Raw genomic sequence first — 22,669 nt, forward strand, 5'->3', positions numbered from 1 at the left:
ATTCTCCCAATACAGAAAAGAGCCAGGCAGAAATCCTTCCTACTGCAGCCAGTGGGAAGTTCTTCCTCTAGCTTTAATAAGGCCAGAATTGAAGCCAGGGTATTTTTCTAGGACAGTTTTTATAAACTGAATCAGAAATCGCAGGCTTCCTGACTCTGCTTAATGCAATCCCGCAGCCTTGCCACACAGCAAGCTTATGTCATCCTCTTGGAACGCTCTGGTCTTAAAGGCGTACGGTTTTTGCGTGCTGCAGGCGTGAGGATGCCAGCATGCACACCAGGAGCTTTTGCCAAGGCAGCACTGCTGCTCCTCAGCCTTGGGCCAGCAAGTCCCACTGCTCACTGCCTTTGCCTGAGCACCAAAACACATTCGTGCCTCCCCTAGTCAAGCAGCACTCTTCTCCCTCAAACAGCAAATTTTAACCCTTTAATTTGGCACTACTAAAAAAAAAAAAAAACAGAAACAAAGAAAACCACGGACAGTAGTAGCCACATCATTATTCAAGAGAACTAAATCTCTATTTCTGTCATGAGGTGCCTAACAGAGCTTGGAGTCGCAAGAAGCATACACAGAAACATGTCATTTTCTAGACTTGTGAAGATAAAAATAAAAATCCTGTTACAAGACAAATGTGTTCAGTGTGTCCAAAAAGGTAACGAAGATTCACCTAACAATTTTCTTTTCTTAAAAAGTTTCCCCTCCTCAGCAAACTGAAACTGTACAGTAATCACCTGTGTTGATAGAAGTAAGCAGGAGATATATTGGTAAACCAAATTTACTGTATGAGAGCATTTTTCACAAAGCTTGCAGTTTTAAGAACATTGCCAAGCCCTGCATGCAGGCACAAATTCAAACTTGGCTTAGAAAAGTAAACAAAACTGAGAATGCTGTTCTTCTTTGGATTTAGTTAGAGTATTTTCTGGGGTATGTTTAAGCAGTTATTGCATAAACATGTGGCTTTTTCAAATCAGGGGCTTTCATTTAGCCTTATTTAAATAATTTATTGCTTACATGCTTTAGCTGCATCCGGTCAAGAAAAGGAAATATGAAACCATGTAATCTAATAAATCTGATCAATATTACTAAACTATATTGCTACAAATAGCCTGCATTAACTGCCAAAGAGGCCTGTAAGAGAGAAACTGAGGGAGCAGCCAAGTGCTACAACAATATGCTCTCTTCACTTCTGAGAAGGCCTTGGCTAAGGTTTGGGATGTAAATGGCCTGTGAAGATGCTCTGGCCTGAAAGCAGACATATTTCTGTCACTCAGTGTTTCTCACTTCTGTGGAACATGAATGTCAAAAAAAGGGAGAAACTAAGAGCTGACTCATTATAGTGAAAGGGATTCTCATACCAAAATAAAATCTGTAAGCCCACAAACTGGTTATTGATGCAGAACTTGAAAACACTCTCTGTAAGAATAGATCTCAGCACGAACCTTGAAAGCTTCTACCACAAAAGGTATAAACAGATTTACACAGACTCTGCTGCCCACTGGCAAACTTTCTTCTTCCATCTTGATTCTTACCAGTATACTAGATTTAATGGTGGTCTGCATCGAGGGTCTACTTGCATTAAGATTACTGCAGAATCAGCTCTGCCAGAGCCACACTTACAAAATTGCTCATCAGCAGCCACCACATCAAGCGCAGCAGAAAGGCACAGGCAGAGCTTACAACTAAATCCTTGCTGTGCAGCTCCTAAAACAGAGTTTGTATCAGCATTAAAACCTGTGAGTTGAATCCCTGCTCAAGTGGGAGCAGGGTATCACATTCCAGAGTTTCAAAAAAGCATCTATATGACTTCACTGGTCTCACGCTATTAAAATTTCAGGGGGCTGTTCCTAAAAAAAAAGGATGGAAAAGGACAGTCAAACAAACAGTGCTTATGTGGAACTGTTTAAAATTGTAACACTCAATCTAACTGCTAACAATAGACCAAAACCAAGCTGTTTGGCTGTACTTCTGTCCACAGATCCACACACATGAGCACAGAAAAATGATCAGTCCTCCCAGTCTCACCCTCTAACGCTCTTTCACCAGAAGAAAGGCAGCAGTACATCAACCTCTGTGGGACCACACACAAAAAGCAAAGGGCTGGTTGGGGGAGAAATGACAGATAATGGTCAAGTTTGCCATTCTTCCTTCAGTGGAAGTACTAACGTGGCCCCTCTGCCTTCAATAAGCTCTTGAGAACACCATCATCTTATAATGCTTTTGTTTCTATTAGTTTTACTTTAGTCACAGTCAAAAGTTGAAGGGCAGGATAGACAAATACACCTAAACGCAGGCAGGCAGGCAGGCACAAATACATAAACCTCCATTATCAAGAAACCAGGCAAAAAGTAGCATATGTGGGGGGATTCAAAAATGTAATAGAGGAGCTAAAAACAAAGTGCTAATGGGAATGAGAGGCTTAAATACCTTCAAATGGCCTCCAGTAAGCAAAGCCTAGCTTGCTACCTGAGATAGGAGACATGTAATTCTAGGTAATCTTTCATTCAAAACAACAACTCAGGAGAGATGCCTTAAATATCCAAGTCCAGTCTCTCACTCCTGCAAGGCAGCTGCACACAATCCCGTTATATAAATTTATGAACCTCCTTCTAAATTACTGGGCTTCTTATCCATATTCCTTTTACTAGAAGACTGTTAGAGCTCCTTATTCTTGCAGACACTTCCTTACAATTTCCAGATTAAATTTATTCATGGCCAATTTATATTCATTTGCTTTTGTGATGACATTGTCTTTTATCTTAAATTAGATTGCAAGTTCTCCAGGGCAATGATGAAACCTTCCTACATAAGTATATAGTCCTGAGCATAACGGTTCCCTGATCCTAATTCAGTGCTTTGGTTATGATGACAATACCATAAATAACAAAAATTAGTTTTCACAGCTCCACTACTCTGAACTTCTTCCATCACATCTCTAATTAGCGCAAGTGCACTCACATGGAATCTTATCAAATATATTATGATGAAGTTAGATGAGTCTGCAGTTGTGCCCTATCTCTAATAAGCTGCTTATCTTACTCTACAACTACATCAACACTACAAGCTGATATTTTTATCTTGACTATGAAAAACTAGAGGAAACATGACAACAAGTGAGTAGAAGAGCACGCCCTTTTTAAACATTCAACAAATTTGGTGGAAGAGTAACCACCATAACTCATGCAGAGGTCAGGAAAACACTCAATAACGGGCTTTCTTTCACACACTCAGAATTAGTATTAATACAGACAGGTTCCAAAATAGAATTCTTGAATTCAGGTACTCCTTGAACAACACTAACACTCAAAATAACCTAGTTGTTCTTACCTCTGGTAGCATCAACAACTATACACTTGAGAGCTAGACACGTGTATTTCATATCCACACAATCATACCTCGTATCTAGAAACCTGACAGAACATTAACATTTCCCTGATAACTCTAGGTATGTATTTTGCACATCTGCTGTTTTGCCAACTTTGACCCTGGTGGTAACATGCACATTATTCACTCTGCAGTTCTATTTTCATGAAGTTAGCACACTTCCTGCTGGGCATCAGGCACAACACGCCAGATTTATTTTTACCTGTCCTGAAAAAAAAATAAATAAAATAAAAGCAAATTTTCTGGAATTTTTTGCATTACTCATTTCATGGAATAACTAGTCAAAGATCAGTAGGCTTGAGTCACTTTCCACACACAAAATTTTTAGCTATCTTGGCTTAATAGAGCAGCAAACTCCAACTGGTGGCTGCATTTAACCACGAAGTCAAGCAGCCAGTTTATCACACAATTCAAGTGATACTGGAAAAATAACATATTTAGGCCATTCATGGAATAATCAAGGAAAAAAATATGCCTAGAATGTTAATGACAATATCAAATGAGTATGATTCTCAGTTTTATAAATGCTGACAAAAAGCTAACAGAGAGGTAAAGGTTAACAGAAAACTGAAGGATTAAACCTCCCTTTTAAATTGGTGAACTGATTCAAAGCATAAAGGCCACAGGAGAGAATAGCAAGCTGCTGCTACAAGAAAATTTGCAGAAAGAAACAGGGGATTCTAAAATCTAGGTTTTGCTTGCTTCCAATAAAAGCAGGTTCCCATTGGCTTTCACAATAAAAGACCAAGTACTACATATAAAAACAGTAATGAGAAAAATAGCATGCATCTAGGGAAAAGATGGATAGCTTATAAGCAAAGAACTGTAAATTAGGAACGTGTACATCTATAAAGAAAGAGAAGAGAGGACAGATAGTGACAAAAATGTGGGGATTAAGCACAAGCCTCGTTTGCAATCACTTAGGAAAATAGTTTCAGGAATAGCTGGAGTATTTTCTGTTGAGTTGATGTAGCTCCAAAGGATGAACAAATTGGACAAAACCCATCTCAGAAAAAAAAAAATCATACAAAGATATAAGAGATAGTTATGTAGATTTTTTTTTTCCCTTCAAGAAGAGACTGAGGAATCCAAGGGCAGAAATAAACAGATGCAAACACTCTGTGTCACTCACCCAGACATCTGTAGGGAACCACAATATGAGGGTGACCGTTGCACTGCTTCCATCCCCTCTTGCACCAGTTTTGGATCGTAACTGGCTGGTTGGCTTCAACAACATTGGTGATTTGCAATTCAGGGTAAACCTAGCATTAAAATATAAATAAGAAAAATGTTATCACAGGCATGCTGAGTCATTCAACATTGTTACATGTGTATGTCATGTGGATATCACAAAACAATGTTCAATTTCGTATCTTTTCCTTCTTCTGTTGCATATTACATATCTATTTATTTCATGGTATGAATATTTGCACTTACCTGAAAAGCTGGTACATTTGTACATCAGTAAAAACACATAGCTGTTAGCTCTGAATATGATGGTGGTAACAGCTGGCTGTCATGTCTTTTACAAACAGTCACACTTGACTAACTCCACTTGAACTGAATGTGCCAATACTTGGCCAGTTTGCATTCTTAAGCTAAAGATCACATAAACAAGCATTTCATGGTTGGCTAAAGTACCTTCTCTCCTCCATGCCTAGTGAATCACTCTTCTTGCAAAACTTTGTGTATTGGGCCTAATCTTGATTCATCTAAAATTCATAGCATACCTTTATGCTTCTCTTAACCATGTTAATTAGCATCATGTTCTTCCCCCCTGCAGTCTTTTAAACCGGTTATTCATACTTAGGTTTACATCACTAATGCTTCCTTCTTTCCGACTTTCCCAAACTGAGATCAAATCCAGTCTGCTCTTAATACTGCAACACACTCCTACAACCCCACATTCACTAACAACCACACCATTGTCAAACTGGATGACTCACTTATTGGCAGCCAATTTGATCAACCTATGTATTTGGCTTTTTATCTCCCTCACCTCAGTCCCATATGTATTTACCTCCCCTTTTCTGCTGTCAGTAATGGCCCGGCTGCTCTCTTTTGCCAGAGGACTGTTCTTAGACACTGACCTTTTCTGCAGACTCATCTCCCAGCCTTCTTCTGTGAGTGCATCTACATTAGCATTTCAATTTAACCAGGGGTACATTCCCTCTTATTATGCCTCCGTTCACAAAATGGAGTGGTTTCAGAGCACACAAACTGGGTTCCTTCTGGATAAAACTGAACTGGAAGATGTGCTCCAGGAGCACACCTAAAGCCTCCTAGCCCTTAATGGATGTTTAGTCCTGATGACCAGGCTAGAGCTAACAAGAAGCAAACCCTGCAAACCCACACAGTGTGGTCGCTGGGTCCTCTGCACCAGCTGCTTCGCTCCGTGCTCCCAGCTCTCCTTGCACCATGCTGCTTGCTAGCATAACCTATGGCTCTGACTGCTCAAATCAGTGATCTATCAGTTAGCTCCTAAGATCAAACTTGAAATGGACTAGCTTCCCTTTACCTTTCCTCAAGTAGTCCTTAACAATTTCTGAGCATTATCACATCTGAGGATTTAGGTAGATTAAAGCTAGTCTACTCATACGTACCACAGGAAAAGAAAAACAGAAACAAACCTTGAGAAAAAGCAAGCAACTGGAGATAGATTAAAAACATCCTACAGAAAAGGAATATAAAGCCAGTTAAAGAAAGCTGGGTTGAGACTGGATGCATTCCAGGAGTCCCAAACCAGTGCTTGGAAGAACCCTTCTACCCCTCTCTGAGAGGAAAGGATTAGTCTCAATCACATATCTCACAAACACACAGAAACCCAGTGCCAATCCCTCCTGGCACTCCCCTGACCAAAAGTTTAAAATCCAATTGCGGTGAAAAAGAAGCAAGCAGGCTCTTTGACTAAAGCTCAAGTAAAAGTTTCAGACTTAAAAAGGCAGTAATGAACAACAGTACAGCCTTTTTAAGATGTGAGATCAGTAATCTCCAAGTGAATGTGGCCTGGTCCATACATCTGTGGTTACAACAGAAAGCAATCAAAGCGTTATCGGAGATGCAAGTGAAGAACTACTCACTTTCACTAAGAGACAAGAAGCAGCTAGTAGATTTGTAGAATCGAACTATATTGATTAACAGCTTAACATGCAATGAAACAAAGCCAGATACAGTAACAACGCTACAGAAATGACTAGTTAAGGAAAGAAATACTTCTCTTAAAAACTGCACTTTATGCTAAACACATTAAACATCAACCTTGCCTTTTTTAATCAGATACTTCTTGTTACATGTTAGCACTTAAAAACAGAAGCCATCTGAAAATTTTTTGCCAGTTTAGACAGTACCCTCAACTCATTATAGCGAACCATAAAAGTATGCACAGAGGCTTCAGATGCCATCTTCTGTGCTAACCAAACAAGCTAGATACAGATCACTTGGAGGAAGCCCACAGACCAGAACTCAAATCTCAGGATGAAGGTTTTCCCACACTCAGAAGATAATAGCTTTGCTCTGTTCATTTGTTTACTTTGCAGCAGCTGACCAGGGCTGATGGGTCTCCACCTATATTACAAATATACCAACATTTTCACAGTACTTGCAGACAGCAAGTCCAGAAGGACTCACCGCTCCCTCCGCGTGTTTGAAATACTGAAATCTGGATTGAAATAGCAAGGTTGCAAATTAAAAGAAAGCTCCCCTTTCTTCTTCAATCTCATTACCTTTTCCCTCGGTTCCCCCACAGCTTCACAGAACAGGTCTGCACATGCTCATGCTTTTGATGCTTGTTACAGCACTGCCAAAATGGATTAGGATTCCACCATGGTGGGAAATTTCACACCTCAACTGCTGGGTAAATATTACACTGCAAGGCACCATAGTTGCCTCAAGAGATAACGCACAAGATACAACAGAAAGATTTGATTTTCTGCATTCCTCCAAGTTTATGCTCCCACAGACATTACATTTGAAAAATTACAGTCCAGGGTTATATAATACTGGATGTTACCACAAACCACAAGCTTGATATATCACACAATATCATTTACACATTCTCAGCAGAATAGGGTAAGTCTCACTTCTCACACCCAGAGGAACCAAATATCTGAAATGAAAATGACAGAAAAGCGTTCAAATGGTTTGACTGGAATGTGAAAAAAGAAATTGAGAAAAACCTCAAAATAATTTATGCATTCACAAGAATGGATACACAACACAAAAACAATTCAGAACAGAACTCTTATTCAGGAGTGAAAGACATACTTGGTTGCTTTCCTGAGATGAATTTCTAATGAGTAAGAGCAAACTATTATTGTAGAGCTTTACTGAAACATTAAGATGGAGAAAAAGATATTATTTTAGTTTCACTGTTTCCCCAGACCACCTTTTAAACTCTTGGTTGGTAGTGGATCAAACTTTAAGTAGTTAATAGAATTTGTCAAAAGTACACAGGAAAGCAGAAATACAAAGAAGCCTGTTCTTCTGTTTCTGCATCAGTTACTAAATTCCTAAGTTCTTCTGACAGCTCACACAAAGCCTTGTCCACCCTTCACAAAAGAAAACAGGCTTTGAATTTCATTATCAATAGGTTAATGCCAGTAATGCGTATGCACTGAAAAAAGAAGTTCTTCTAACTAGACTTGCATAAGGTACTTGCTCTGAATTGAAGTGGGACCTACTTAGTGGCATAGAAAGATGAGATTCGTATTTATTTATAGTGTCCTTAATGAGCCATTGTTCCTTCTGGATAGTTAAAATGAGCTGCTTTGGAAAATTACAGGAAATCTACAATTTCAACTTTATCATAACTTGTTGCACAGTAATTGATTTAATAGGTATTAAAAGGAAAAGTTTGGGAAGAAATAAAGTTCTATATAATCTAAAAATTTTAAGTTCTGATCAAAATTTATAGCTGGACCACTATTTACTTCAATTTTCATTTACAAATTTCCTTATATACTGACCTTAAGAAACAAAACAAAAAAGCCTCTCAGAATTTAATGCCATCTCCATACAGTCTTCGTGCAATTAAGTTTATCCACACAAAGCTTGATGACGCTTGGATTTCAAACTAAAATATAAATGTTATTAATGAGAAAGGAAAAAAGGGCATTTTGACCTGCTTGGCATACAAAAGTGATGACAATGATGCAATTACGACAATGATACAGTAACCCATGCGCTAACAGGAGGTTGGATATCATTTTAAAACAAATCTGGAAGGAAACAGGAAAATATGATACAAAATCGGGAGGCAGAGGAACAGATTAAAATAGCGAAACAGACATGTTGCCACCACAGCAATCCGTCATGCCTCTGAGCTGGAGCAAAATCTGACAACAGGTATTTCGACATGGCCAACGTGCGTGTCTGCCTGTATGGATTTATTCCTAGGTGTCTCAGGCATGGGGAGCACTGGCTGTTCATGTGGGACGGGGTCTATTTCTGGAAGGACCCACCTGGGCAGTGGCCATCAGCAAACACGAGCTCCCCCGGCACGCTGCGGGCCAAAGGGCCAACGGGGCCGGCAAGCGCGCTGCCAGGTGAGCCCTGCATTGGGCTGATACTGCACATTCGCTGTCACTACAGCCAGCGCTGGGATATCGGATCCAGCTGCAGCAGGTAATCTGGAAGGACTTGGACAAGCTGGAGAGAGTTCAAAGGAGAGTCGAGGAGCGCTGAAGAGAGTCAACATCCAGCAAGGGAGACGTGCTTGACCCCGGGACTAATCCCTTCAGCTGGAGGGAGACAGGCCTACGGCCAGCCATGGCTGCAGGTTACTACTGCCTCCAGGAATTTAAAATCAGTGAGCTCCTCAACCTGTCAGACAAGTCTACAACAAGAGTCAGTGGCTGGAAGCTGAGACGGACAATGGTGACGGTGGGGTGCTTAACCAACACACACAGTGACTTGGGGAGGGCTGCGGCAGCCTAGCCGCAACCAGGAATTTCTCAGTTAAAATGGGAAAATTTTCCCTAATAAGGATACTCTTGTTGAGCCACTGCAGTGAGACTTGGAAACAAGTAAATCCTATGGACTATGCTAGGCGCCTGCTGATATTAGATGATCACTCTGGACACATACCGTACTAATTGCAACTAAATCTCTAAAAGAGATATCCTCTTTATACAATCATAATAAAATACATCAAGAATTGATTGAAAAATTCTTCACCAAGGCATTTAAGCTTGACGGAAGACAATGAATTCTGTACATCTTGGTGCAATTTGGAGGAATAATTAAGGATAATTATATGAGATAGTCATAAAAGAAATTTCTATTCAAAAGCATAGTATTTATTCTCTTGGTAATATTCATGTCCCCCCCTCTCACCTTCTAGATTAATTCTGCCCATTCAGAATACTGTTTTTTTTATAGCATTGTTCAAATAGATTTTCCAAAGGTTTACAAGGTTAACCTTGATTAAGATGATGACGATTAAAAATTTAGTGGAGTTATTTCAATTTACTTCTGCACTTTTTGTTATACAGGTAAAATAAGAATAAACCTATACCAGTAACTCCAATAACATTATGATGATATTTCAAAGTTTTATGTATTCTCATTTTTATTATTATTTCTGCTTGAACTTGAGCATCTTTTCCTGTACATTCTAAAAGCAGAACAATCACAGGGAAGAGAGCAAAATTCAGTTTTACAGTATCAAATGGTATAAGTTACTTCACTAATGTAATATGTTCTGTTTATGTGTTCCAATTTAACTGTTTCCATTCATGCATCACACACTTTGTAAAATAAAGGGTGGTGGTACACATTAACATGAACTGTAAAAAAAAAAAAGAAAAAAAAAAAAAGGAAGGTGCATCTCAGACAGACTAAGTGTTTTAAAACATAATCAGGAATTGGTATCCACCTTTGCTAATAATGTAAAACAGCAGAGAACCTTGCAAGGGATAAAAATATATTTTTTTAATTAGATGCAAAATTTACATGTCTTAATTGCCAATTTTTATTTAAACACCTTAGAAATTTAAACACCTTATCAATTTGAATTCTAACTGCTCCAGATCAGAGACACGTATTAATTTAACTGCCATGAAATGCTGCATTAGTCAGAAGTAGATATGTTTTCTTACTATTTCCTTTTATTCTCTTTCCTTAATCTTTCAATTGTTTGCTGTGCCTACTCATGATATCTTGGTTTAAATTAGAACACACATTGGGGTTCTAGATCTGCCTTTCACCATAAGCTTCAGCACCTGGCACAGCAGGATTTCTAAGCCAACTTGAATTCAAACATAATTCTCAATCTTCTACTGCCATAAGGGGGGGGGGGGGGAGACAAAAAAAAAAAAAAAAAAAAGACTTCTCAGTTTCTCTGAAAGTTCACTGCGCTAAAACATGCTAAAATGTCTCTAAAACATGCTTCTGAAGAACTGCTGCTCATTTGCCCCAAATCTGACAGGTATTTATGAGCTGGCATTCTGTTTGAAATCTGCCTCAGGCAGCCAGTGACAGTAGCTATATTAAAAACTAAGTACAAGACTGACCATAGAAAAATCAGAAAGGAATATATACCTAGTTAAAAAAAAGAAGAGTAAACAGAGAAATCACTGTAAATAGTTTTTTGACTGCTGTAAATAGTCAAAAACAGATCAATCACATTTGGGTAGTTTTAGCAATCGTATCTGTAATAATTTGAATCAATCAAATACTTTGATTCACTTGAAGAAAGTGAAGATAATTCAAACTGAAATCCTCACAGCTTGGTTACAGCCAGACCAAAAAATAAAATAATAATAATAATAAAAAAATTTGGTTTGTGGACAAGTTTCCTCCCAACCTGACCCTGCAAATTTGTACTTTTAGTGTTCTGTATTTATAATGTCCAGATTACTTTAATACTCAAAACAGTCCACTGAAGTTATCATAAAATTTGTTTGGTTGGCAGTTTTTAATGTAAAAAACGTAATCGATATGAGACAGATAAATACTCTGTGCTTTTAATGAATAAATAAAATTTTTGATCACTTAAAGTAGCTTGCACGCAGTTGCCATAAACACAAAAGAACACATGTATTTAACATTCACTATGTAGAAAGACTTAAAATTGCTTGTGGAAAATGCCCTTCTGACCAAGTGAGCATATCTAAAGGTTGACTAAACAATGCTTCAACTATGAAAAAAAGTCTTCAATTCCAGACTAAAAAAATAGGAGTTTGATTGAAACTATTTCTGTTCCTTTCTGGAGGGTACCTTAACAAAAATCTTTCTGAGGCTATTAGAGGGCAGAAAGCAAGCTACAAATTAATACCACAGAAAAGAATAAAAGATCATCAGTTGGTTTCCAGCATTTTGATAGCTATATTCTCAAACAGCAGTACCAAGCAGACATGCTGCACTCATTTTCAATAATTCAGCATATTCACACAGCAGAAATATATGATAATTATTTTTGTGCATCCACGCACAGTATTTCTGCAGTCTTTCCAATGCCTGACTTCTGAAGCAGCAACACTGCAGAGTCCCAGCTGCCCAACATCAGCTGCAACAATAGTGGCATCAGATGAGCAACAATTACACAAACACAGCCAAACGTGAATGAAATACCCTGTTCTCAGCCTTGTAATCTGTTTCTGGAAAAACAGTTATACAGAGATCCAAGTCATACACGTCTCATGTCAAAATAGTCTAGTTCATTACTGCTTTTTGTAACTATTTTTCTACATTACTATAGAGAGTCTTGGTATAAAGTAATTCTGTATCTTCATTGATAAGATGTCCAAGCCCTGTCTGAGGACTCAAGAAGCAAGAGTTTAGAAATCAGGGATTTTTGTACTTTCTGCTGCATAGTCACATAACAAAGGCTAAAAACAAAGCCAAAGATGAAAACCCCCACCAAAAAACCAGACCAGCTTCAGAAATTCTTGTAGAAAGGCCTTCCCTACAAATTCTCTCTCATCTACAAATAATAAAAAAAAGGGGAGAGGGGGAGACGCATGAAATTGCACACACTTAACACATGCAACTATGGATCTTTTTTCATTTATCCTCCTACTCACTCCAACCACCTATCCAAATTTTGCCTATGATTCTTCAGTGATTTTTTGCACCAGTTATTTCTGAACTTTGTTTTCTGTTCATCTGCTCTAACCATAACTCTTGATTAGCCTACGGGCTTACCAAGTAAAACCAGATTTATGGTAAGCATAAAGCACAGCAGAGCTCCGGCACCTCAGCGCTGCAGTCATCTCACATGGATAAGGAACTGCTACGTGCACAGGCGTAATCCCCGTGCTGAATTGCCAACCACGGAGGGGAAGAGAAGCCATACGAGCTTTAGAAAGATTTTAACACACTGACACAAACACCATGCTATGCATGCTCAAGTTGACTACTCTGGAGAGTACCCTGAGCTCTAAAGTCTGCAGAGAGCAGTTGTTGTGTTTCACAAGGAATGAACCATATATTGCCCTGCTTGCTCATTTCACAATCATATAACTCTAGACTTTTCTATATTTCCTCAAAGCAGTATCATGTGAAAAAGTGCTGCTGTCCTTCTGTTTAATCTATCCTCAGAAAGTGTTATGAAATACAAACAGGGATCTCCTCATTGCTGAGTCAAAGCGAAATAGTTACACTCAACTTAGCACTGCAAATATTAAGGTATTTGCATGTTTACACAGTAAATGTTCCATAAAACATACTTGTAGCTCTCCTCTAGGCAGTGCCCCCATCAGCCAGCTGGACAAGAATTTTCACCTTCCCAGTCCAGCACACTTCTGCAAGTCAACATTAAAGCCTTTAATTTGCTGCCAAGTCTTTGCTGGCTCAGCTATGCTCTGTCATACCTGACCAAACTCAATTGCGCGCTCTCAGCTTTCTCAGCCACACAAGCGCTTCTACCACAGAAGCAAACTTAAATGGCTATTTAGTATCCCAATGGTTCACGCCATTCTCTATAACCCATGCAAGTGGCTTACTTGCCACATGAGAATTATGACAGGAAAGTGAATATACCCAGCACCCAGCTGCACTGGTCCAATTCCAAATCGACTGTGGTTGCAGGTGGTCATGGGCCAACTAGAGAAAGAACAAGATGAACAAGAAGGAAAAGCTCTGCCTCTGAACTGCAACTCCAGGAGTATCTGCCTCTGCAACTTGATCAGCATAGCATTTCAGAAAGCTGCACTGATTTCCAGCTGCTATTTGGAAAGACAGAACCCTTTTAACCCTCCAGTTAAAGGGAAGGAGAAGTAATCAATCCCTAAAAGCAAAACCACAGCCAATGTTAGTGTCTCCCTGGCTAGTCAGGGCATCATTTCTTTGAATCCAACCCTGGGACAACTTTACAAAGACATAACGCCAATTATCTTCAGTCACATCAGCTAGTATTCATCCTTAACTTCGTTCAGCTTTTAAATGGCTGCAGCCTCACTAGCTACCTGTATCAAACCTCAACCCCATCCAGAAGAGTTTCATACACTGCTCTTAAAGCCATTTCTGTAGTACCATCTGACAATCTTTCCCCTCCCTCCCAACATCTCAGCTGCTTCTCTGTTACATACAGAACTGCATCCTGCCATCGAGCTCACCTGTTTCATCCCAACTCTCACCTCGCCAATTCACTTGTCATGGTGTTCTGTTACTTCCTATTTTCTATTAGTCTCCTCACCCTGTGCTCTTTATGTCTTCTCCCAAGAGGCAAATGTTCTATCCTCGTCCCTTAAGCATCTTCAAAACCTCTCCATTCTTCCCCAAGCATGCAAAGCCAGCATGTATTTTGATATTCGTAAGTTGTTTCCTTAGGGAAACCTTCATTACTGATCCTATCCTTTGGAAAAGGAAAAACAAGGAAGGAGAAGGAAAAAAAAAAAACAGTATGCAGGAGCAGATGATCAACCTTCTAGCTATCATCCACCAATGGGGGTGAGGTGGGTGGAGGGTGTTTCAGCTGTTCCAGTCCCGGTCATGAGAACATGAATCCACTGCTTTTCTCTCTGAGCAGGACATATATAAAATCCCAGTATAGCATCCAGGTGCTTTCGTTACTTAGAGTGGTAGAAGCATGACTTTTTTACTTTTTTTAGTTGATAGATCAGTTCAGTTGGTTCTCCTGCAAGAAGACTCCCATGTACATAATCTCTTTTCTTAAAAATCTCTAATGTACTTTTATATGAAATTTCATGGAAGATTGCTCCTTATCCTGTAAGCATTCAAAAACATTCAAAGCATTCAAAAAACTGCCAGACTTGAGGTAGCCTGCTCAACATTAATTCACACATGGGGCTCCATGCATTAATATAAACTTAACTGTATGCTCCCACACCGGCTTTCTCACATGACCACTAAGCACTCTCCTCTGCACAAAGGGGAAAGCAAAGGCATACAGAAGCAGAAATAAGGTTGTGTAGCCAACCTCATTCCCCTCGCTGCCATTCAAGTCCTTGATTTTATAACACAAAAACATTTGCATTTAATCCGAAAACGAAACCAAAAGTCTTAGCTCTCTGCCAGGCAAACTCGGTCTACCACACAAGTTCTCTAAAGTCTCTCTTGTGTAATTACAGAGGACATCCAGCTGCTCATAGTACAAAACCTCAGAGTAAACAAGGTTGTAACATATGGTCTCTTCTAAACTGCTTGCTTTCCACCTTAAGTACTTACTGGTTTAAATGCAACAAGCACTTCTGTTTCTCCATTGGCAGAAACAGTTATTCATACCAAGAGAGAGACAGCAAGGTCCACTTTGTCAGGCCACCGTGAGTCCATTCACAGACCTACTCTAGTACGTACGCAGGTAAGAAGACTACCTCTGCCTGCTACTCCTCTACAGCACCACTGGAAGCTATTAACAGTTTTTTTCGTCTTGTTTTTTAAGCATATTTCTGCAGGAGTAAGATTAAGTATTAGAACAGAGAGCCAGAAGAATATCTAATCAAATTAACAGCACATTTCTATCTCAAAGTAACATGATGACATACAGAGTAAAAGGACTGCTTTTGCCCACCACAGGAGACACAGCAGCCTTCCCAGGAGGGGACAACAGGCAGCCACAAGTACTTCCAAGAAGTCTCCTTCTTTAAGCACAAGACAAGATTTCATCCATCCTGCTCCTTTTTTACAGGTTGCCTGAAGCCCTGTGTCACCCCACAAGGCAGGCGGGATGCTATGCAAATCCCAAGGCTAGGCCTGTTTTTTAGGGGCTGCCACCCCCCCTCAGCACTTGTCCGCAGGAGGGCAGTAAGGTAGAACGCTTTTCCGGCAGCAGCTCCTTAATCACATCGATAAGTGATGTGACACAGTGATCTGTACAAAACAGCTAAGACTCAGGGAAGATGTTTAAATGAAACTGTTTTGGCTAAATTACTATCATCCGAAAGACTGTAATAAAGATTCAGTTACCTGTTGCCTTGGATCAGCTGCAGCAGCTCTTCAGGTGCAGTCCTTAGGAGGACTGTTCTTATTAAAAAGCAAAACCAACCGTTTGCATGAGGAAAAATAGTCCAAGTCTTTTATTTTATTTTCAATTCTGTTTTGGTTTGTATTAGGATGAAGGTGAAACACCACATTTCGCGTCAAGCACGATATGCTTCAGAAAGGGAAAGGAGGGAAAGAACCAGACTTTCTGCCACCAACTTATGCCCAAAGATGGAGCATCCTTCTGAACACACAGAACTAACAATTTATTGGCACTGCGGAAATCACCACGTGCAGAAAGTTATAATTTCCTTCTCCTCGGATTTTGAAAAAACACTTTGATATCAATGGGCTATACTTCACATTTAAAATCATCAAATTACCTACCTGAATTAGTTTCACAAGCTTCATCTAAATAAAACCCATGCCCCCACTTCTGTCAATGGGAAAATATATGATAACTGGGATGCAGTTATGTTTCTTGAGTAGATCACAGTATAAAACACAACTAAATGGCAGCACAAAATTTACAAAAATATACTTGAAAAAAATAGTTTGTTCTTTACTCATCTATTCCGAGTTCCACTGCTTATAAAATGACCTACTTTATGTCAAAGTTCTCCTCGGGGCCATGCAAGAACTGTCAAAAAGTAACAGGCCTGGGAACTCATTTTTAGTAATCTAATTAATTTATGCATTCTTGAGTTTACTGCGGAAGTCGCCAAAGGGTAATTTATTAATCTAAGAGCCTAGATTCAGCTGTAGGAATACCCCCAGAGGGAAACGAGGCTGTGATTTCCCTTTTTATGAAATCAACTTCAGAATGTAGTATCTAGAATGTAAAGCCATATAATGTCATATTCTAACTCTGAAACAGTGGTTGTACTCCACCATGCAGAACACATGAACACCATGCAGTTTAGGACTGCAGTGCAAGGAATACAGAAAAAGGTTGAGAAATACTCAACCCAAAAATTATCAGACTGCCTGATATTTTAAAATAAACTTTTACCTTGAAAAAAATTAAAAGTTAAAAATGAGTAATAGCGAGCACACCTGCAGAAAACATCCACATCAGTAACATTTCCTGACAGCATAGATAGTTTCATGTCTTGTATTGGTCCCTTAAAACACGATTCCTAGAATGAATTAGCAAATAGAGTATAGGATAGTGTCTAGGATGACACTATTTTATCAAACAGCACTATTTTGTTCTAGACTTACTTTTGTACTTGAGATACATATGTAATACATTTTATAAATATTTATACATAGAGTATTTTGTGTTCATATATAATAACATTTTACTTCCTAAACAAATCACAGTTTTCTTCACAAACATTTAAACTTACGGGTTTTTTTGCTAAATTGTCTAGTACTTCTTCTAACACTTAGTTCACTCGTAACTGAGTCACCATTCCCTTGCACACATGTAGTCTTTCTGCCTGCAAAGTGCACTCTTAAGACAGTAACCTGGAGAAAAATACATGATTAAGATAAATCAGGCATTTATTCATTCTATTATTGATACTAACGATATCTCAGATTAAATGAAGTTAACCAAAGCCCACATATGGAAACTTTGTCACTGTGTACCTATTAAGCCTTATCTTTTCAAGATAACTGTGATGTGGAGCAACTAGTAAGGCAGAAGTTTATTTACTGTTTTTCATTTCGCATGAGTGTTTCAAATAGGGGATTAGACACAATAACATAACAGTGCTCCGAAACATATACAGTGCATCCCAGTATTGTAGCATATCCTGTTGCAGTCTGGAAACAGAATAAGCTGAAAAAACACACTCCAGACTTATTAGATCCACACAGACTTATTTGGGATTTAGTTTCAAACTCACATTATACTTTAATCTGAAATAATTTTCAAATGCAGAAAAGCCGTTATGATACAGATGTTTGTTGAAAGATCTGTCATTCTCCTCCTTGAAAATGCAAAGGAAAATAAACTATGTTTGGAAACAGCCTTTAGGAGAGCAGAAAACTTTCATAACATTTTTGTTAGCTGCACATAGTCAGTTTTGAAGTAACGATACTTTCAAAGAACAATTTTTACAGGGTTTTTTATTTATTATTTTTTAATTACTGCTGTTCTTGGTGACTTCCACATAATCAGTTAGTTTCAAGTCAGGAAAAAATGGAAAAACGAAACCAAGCCAACAAAAAAATGTTCAGTTTCTAAAACAAGTAGGTATATAAAAAAAAGTTGAACATATGTTTTCAAAATTGTCTATTCCAAAACAATTATAAATGGAGAACCTGGAAAATGGCTAAAAGATAAGGTATCCACCATTACAGTTTGGTAAAGACAACCTTCCACAAAATGTTAGCAACAAGAGGAAAAAATAAAAACACAAAGGAAATTTCATGGAAAAATAATTTCCTCTCTCAACTGCAGGTATTTCATTTGTGACTTTGTTAAAATAAATTTATTACTTCTCTGACCAAAGAGGCTTCACCTTTGACAATACCTCAAGCTCTACTGTTATAAAACACTTTACTGTCATTAGCACACAGAGAGCAAATACAAAACAACAATTTCAGATATTCTCTCTCCCCTACAAAAGGTAACAACCCTTTTTTTTCCTTTGAAGGATATATTCATATAGTTAAAAAAAAAAAAAAAACTTACCATAAAACTTAAAGCAAAAATAAGCTCTCATCTAAGAAACCAGTATACCCAAACTTAAGATCCCTGTTTCCACTTACCTCTGTTAGACTGAGACAGTTTTGGCAAAGTAGGCTGATCAGTGAACTGTCAACTTCAGTTAAACAAAGTGTTCGAGCTTTTGAGGGCAGATGCCTAATGAGTGCAGTTCTCCCTCTATGTTTTCCAAAATTATACTGCCATGAAGTCAGGCACCAGTTTTAAAGGCTAATCTTTTGTTTGCTTAACACCCTAACTCAAGCACATGGAAATCCTAATGCTAAGTGCTTATGCAATTTTCACTAGAACATAGCATCTGCAAATCTTCAGTTCCCACTGTCACGAAGTTCACTGTACCTTATGTTGCAAGTGCCTAATTTGCACCGACTCAAAATTCAGTAAGAATTGTGTTAGTTATTTCTTCCTGCGCTTTTCAGTCTTTTGAGAAACTTTTTAACCAAACACTCCACTTTAGATGCATTATATATATTTATACATATAAATATATATATATATATATATATACACGCATGCATACACACACACACACAGAGAACGTCTGTGGTGGCAGATTGAATTTAGCTATGATTCTGAAACAAATGTACATGTACAGTGTCTTCTAAGCTATGGTAATTCAGTTGCATAACATTCAGTTTGTGCTCTTTATTAGTAAAACTCCAAGATGTTTTCCCCCTTTTTTCACAGTGAAAATCCATGCAAGAGAAAATTAACTTCTGTTATTTCAGTAACACAGCAGACCCACGTGGCTTAGTTGATTTTACTGCAGCTAGAACATGTGACATGGAGTCTGCCTGCTCCTGAAAGCCACCTTCCACCGCTGCATATTCAGAGCAAGCTCCATTACTCATGATCTTGAAGTTGAAGCACAAGGGAGGTTAGAGGCCAAAAGTTTTAAAGTTTGGGGGTTTTTTTCCCCATTTAGCAATGAATCAATGAAAAAAACTAATAGCTGTAGAGACAGCTGTTTGAACCTCACAGATGTGAGGAAGGGAAAGGTTCAAGCAGAAGCTTTTCATAAATTGGTATAATTTCCTATCTTTAATGTAAGCACATATTCTAGATTTGCACTGAAGTTCCCAGCCTTTGGGCTGTCTTTATGCATCTGCCCATTTAACAGAAGCAGGTTGGAGATGTACAAACCAAAGAGCAGTCTGTCTTGGTACTCTCCATCCCCCATCAACGAAGAATTTGAACATTTTCTTGTGGAGGAGCTAGCAGGCAGTTCGATAGAACTGCTGGAAAGTCCTTGAAGAACCTTGAACGATGAGAAAAGAGAAACAAGGGTATTTGCGCAAGGCAAAAATGGGGAAGTAAGAAGCAGAGAAAAACAAAGTCAGCGTCCTACTAATCCAGCCCATGTGCTGCGTGTCCTTGTAGCTTAACGCAATTGTGGGCTAGAGCTAGACACATGGACAATGATCATCAGCGAATCGCAAGTAAGAAGGCTACTCATGAAGAATCTATACGGGTATAAGTGTACGTGCAGAACCTCAATAAAGGGTCTTCTGATTCACCCGCATCAGGAGTCCGTGCCTTAACTCTCCGTCATTTTCCTGCCAGTGTTCTCCCTACCACAGTCTGTTCCCACACAGATGGCAGAACACTTTTATTGACGCCTGGTATTGCATGTTCCACTGAAGTCAATGGGAACCCTAACACTGACTTCTCTAACAGAAAATTGAATCCATCAACTCAGAGAAAGCTACATGAATGGAAAAAAGTTTTTTTTTTCCTACAAAAGATCAACCTCAAGAGGATTCAGATGGTTGTCAAATAGAGAAACTGGAGGCACTTCAACTTGCTCCCACAACTGAGCTTACCAAAGTTATGTTAATCCCTAGAGAAGAACGCTGTTGCAGCATAACTTTAAGTAAAGTCACACCATGTCCAACATAACTTTGATACAAATATATTTAAGACCTTACTCTCCAGCAGATTTATAAGTTGTACATCTAAATGTTCAGAGGTACGCAGAGCAAAAAGAATATCAGAATAAACTTGAAGTCCAAGCCAAGTATGAATCTCCTGATATCTGCCAATCCTAAATTTTAAAAGACAGAGTGAGAAGGATTGTAATCCTGCATCCACTTTCCAATTCAAAATACTGCACAAGCAGAACATGCCATTTGAGAATCATCTCTGCATCCTTCATCTCACCAGCAGATCTCCCAGCCTGCTCACAGGATGGGCAGAGGTCCAGGCTGACAGCCAAAAGGACCCATCTGAACTGGGCATACTCGCAGGATTTAAAGGGTCAATTTCGCTACAAATTCTCAGGCCACGTACTGTATGAATCAAGCTTTCAACAAGAAATGAAAACATGAAGTCTATTTAACATGACTAAGTGTAAGAGATCGCTGACAGCGTGACACAGCTGCTTGCCAAGCTCTGATTACTACCCAATGTGACCTGCTCTATTAGTTAAAATCTAAACTATACCAGTTCTGTAGGCAGTCCTAAAACACGATACAAAAACGATTTCTACCATCTTCAAGTGTCCGCACGTGTATATGCATGCATATGGGTTTATTGGCACTGGGAGAGGAGGTAAGATGTCTGCCATTTGAGAGATTAGCACCAATTTTATTCCATACAAATACCTGAACTTTCCACGTTTCAAACTTGCAGAGCATTTTGCCCTTGAAGAGGAAAAATAATGAGGTTTGCAATAGCATTTAATTTCTTTTGATGCTTGCATCCCACCCTCACTGAGACACAATCTCCAAAGAGATGCAAAGACATGACCATGAAGAAAACTCTCTCCTGTATTAATGACACTTAGTCTTCAGATCCGAAGTTCAGCCATTCCAACTGCTGGCACTGTCAAGCTGGCTGGTTTCCTACTAGGTTGGGGTATTAATGTGTTGCTGTTATTTTTTAAGTTATGTTGGGCTAACGCTATGGTAACATTAAAAGTCAGGAAGAAAAATGTGACTTTGATTGAATATTCTTTAAGAAAGCCAATTCAGAAAGCAGGTTTGATGTGCAGTGTCAGGCCTTTCTCTGCCTAAGCCATCATTTAATTCTGTGTTTGGAATCAGTGCCTTTTTGCACTGATTAAAGAGTTTCTTCTGATAGACCCCTACAAGGCACATATACAAATAACTTTCAAAGAGAAAATAACATATGAAAATCCTCAGAATACAGAAGTTATCAACATGCAGATGATACCACATGCCTAGTACACTGACTGACAAAAGGTGTTGTTACAGTCTACTATCACTTCTTGTTTGGTGTGCAACAACTCCCCAATTAACTAGATGCTTGAGGCAACTAATTAACATACAGTAGTTGTGACTGCATCTAACTGAAGAAGCTCAAATTATCTCAAGCACAAGCCACTCTGCAGGAAAGTCCAGCATAGGCTTCAAGGAAAGAATAGTAAGAAAGGGGCTTTAAATATGGTTTCAGAAGTACTATCAGACTCAACCTTTAGCAACAAACTCATCTGCCTTTCATCAAGACCTTAGTCTGTGAAATACAGTTATAATATGCATTTTTGATGAACTGCAGCCAAACAGAAAAACCCACTTTTTCTATTAATTGCTACACAAGCAGGTATTTTTGGAGTCATTTTGATGGAATCATTAAGGTAATCTCAAGTGGCAGTAACACAATTAAATCATCTTTCTGTGCTTGCGCATGTTCCTCAAACTTGCCAGTTCCTCCAGATCAAGAAAAAACTTAATACTAAAAGAAAGTATGATAATTTACCACCTGTTTCTGCTATAACTTTTGTATCACAGTAAGAGTGGCAAATAATACATTTAATTTAAAATGATCTTTGGCATCCTTTCTCCTACTGAATTGGACTGAACTTAAACACACACACTCCCCAAAGTCTGCCCATTCCCATCAAGTACTTCTTGATGGAAAGGATTTTCAAACTGACAAGAAAGAAACAAGAGAGAAAATCCTTAACGATCTATATTGCTTTGGCTTATCATGGGACATGCAATTACTTCTGGCCTTGCGGAACTGCACCTACACTTCTACAACTTTCAGAAATTAAAAACAAAAAAGTAGATCAAAGCTTTAAAGGCTCTTATCTTCAGAATTATGTTATCATGCAATCTACTTTATTACTGTGCTCTGTGGCTTAACAGATTTTGTAGTTTAGCAGAATAACTTTTTCAGAGATAAACTTTAACTGTTTAGTACATATGAAAATGAGATATTATACTGAAGTTAGTGCTCCAAAGACTGATCTAAACATGCAAGTCA

The 22,669-nt window shown here is 38.7% G+C and overlaps 1 protein-coding gene across 4 annotated transcripts in view; it reads right to left on the reverse strand.

Annotated features, from left to right (window-relative positions):
- Nucleotides 1–22,669, reverse strand: part of APP (amyloid beta precursor protein) — a 232,963-nt gene that overhangs the window by 145,839 nt on the left and 64,455 nt on the right. For all 4 annotated transcript variants that reach the window (XM_064523722.1, XM_064523718.1, XM_064523713.1 and 1 more), the window contains exon 3: nucleotides 4,514–4,643. In XM_064523722.1, coding sequence (XP_064379792.1) covers nucleotides 4,514–4,643 — 130 coding nt within the window. The remainder of the gene's footprint in view (nucleotides 1–4,513; nucleotides 4,644–22,669) is intronic.

This window comes from Dromaius novaehollandiae, chromosome 1 (assembly GCF_036370855.1).
Source record: "Dromaius novaehollandiae isolate bDroNov1 chromosome 1, bDroNov1.hap1, whole genome shotgun sequence".
Classification (NCBI taxonomy): Eukaryota; Metazoa; Chordata; class Aves; order Casuariiformes; family Dromaiidae; genus Dromaius; species Dromaius novaehollandiae.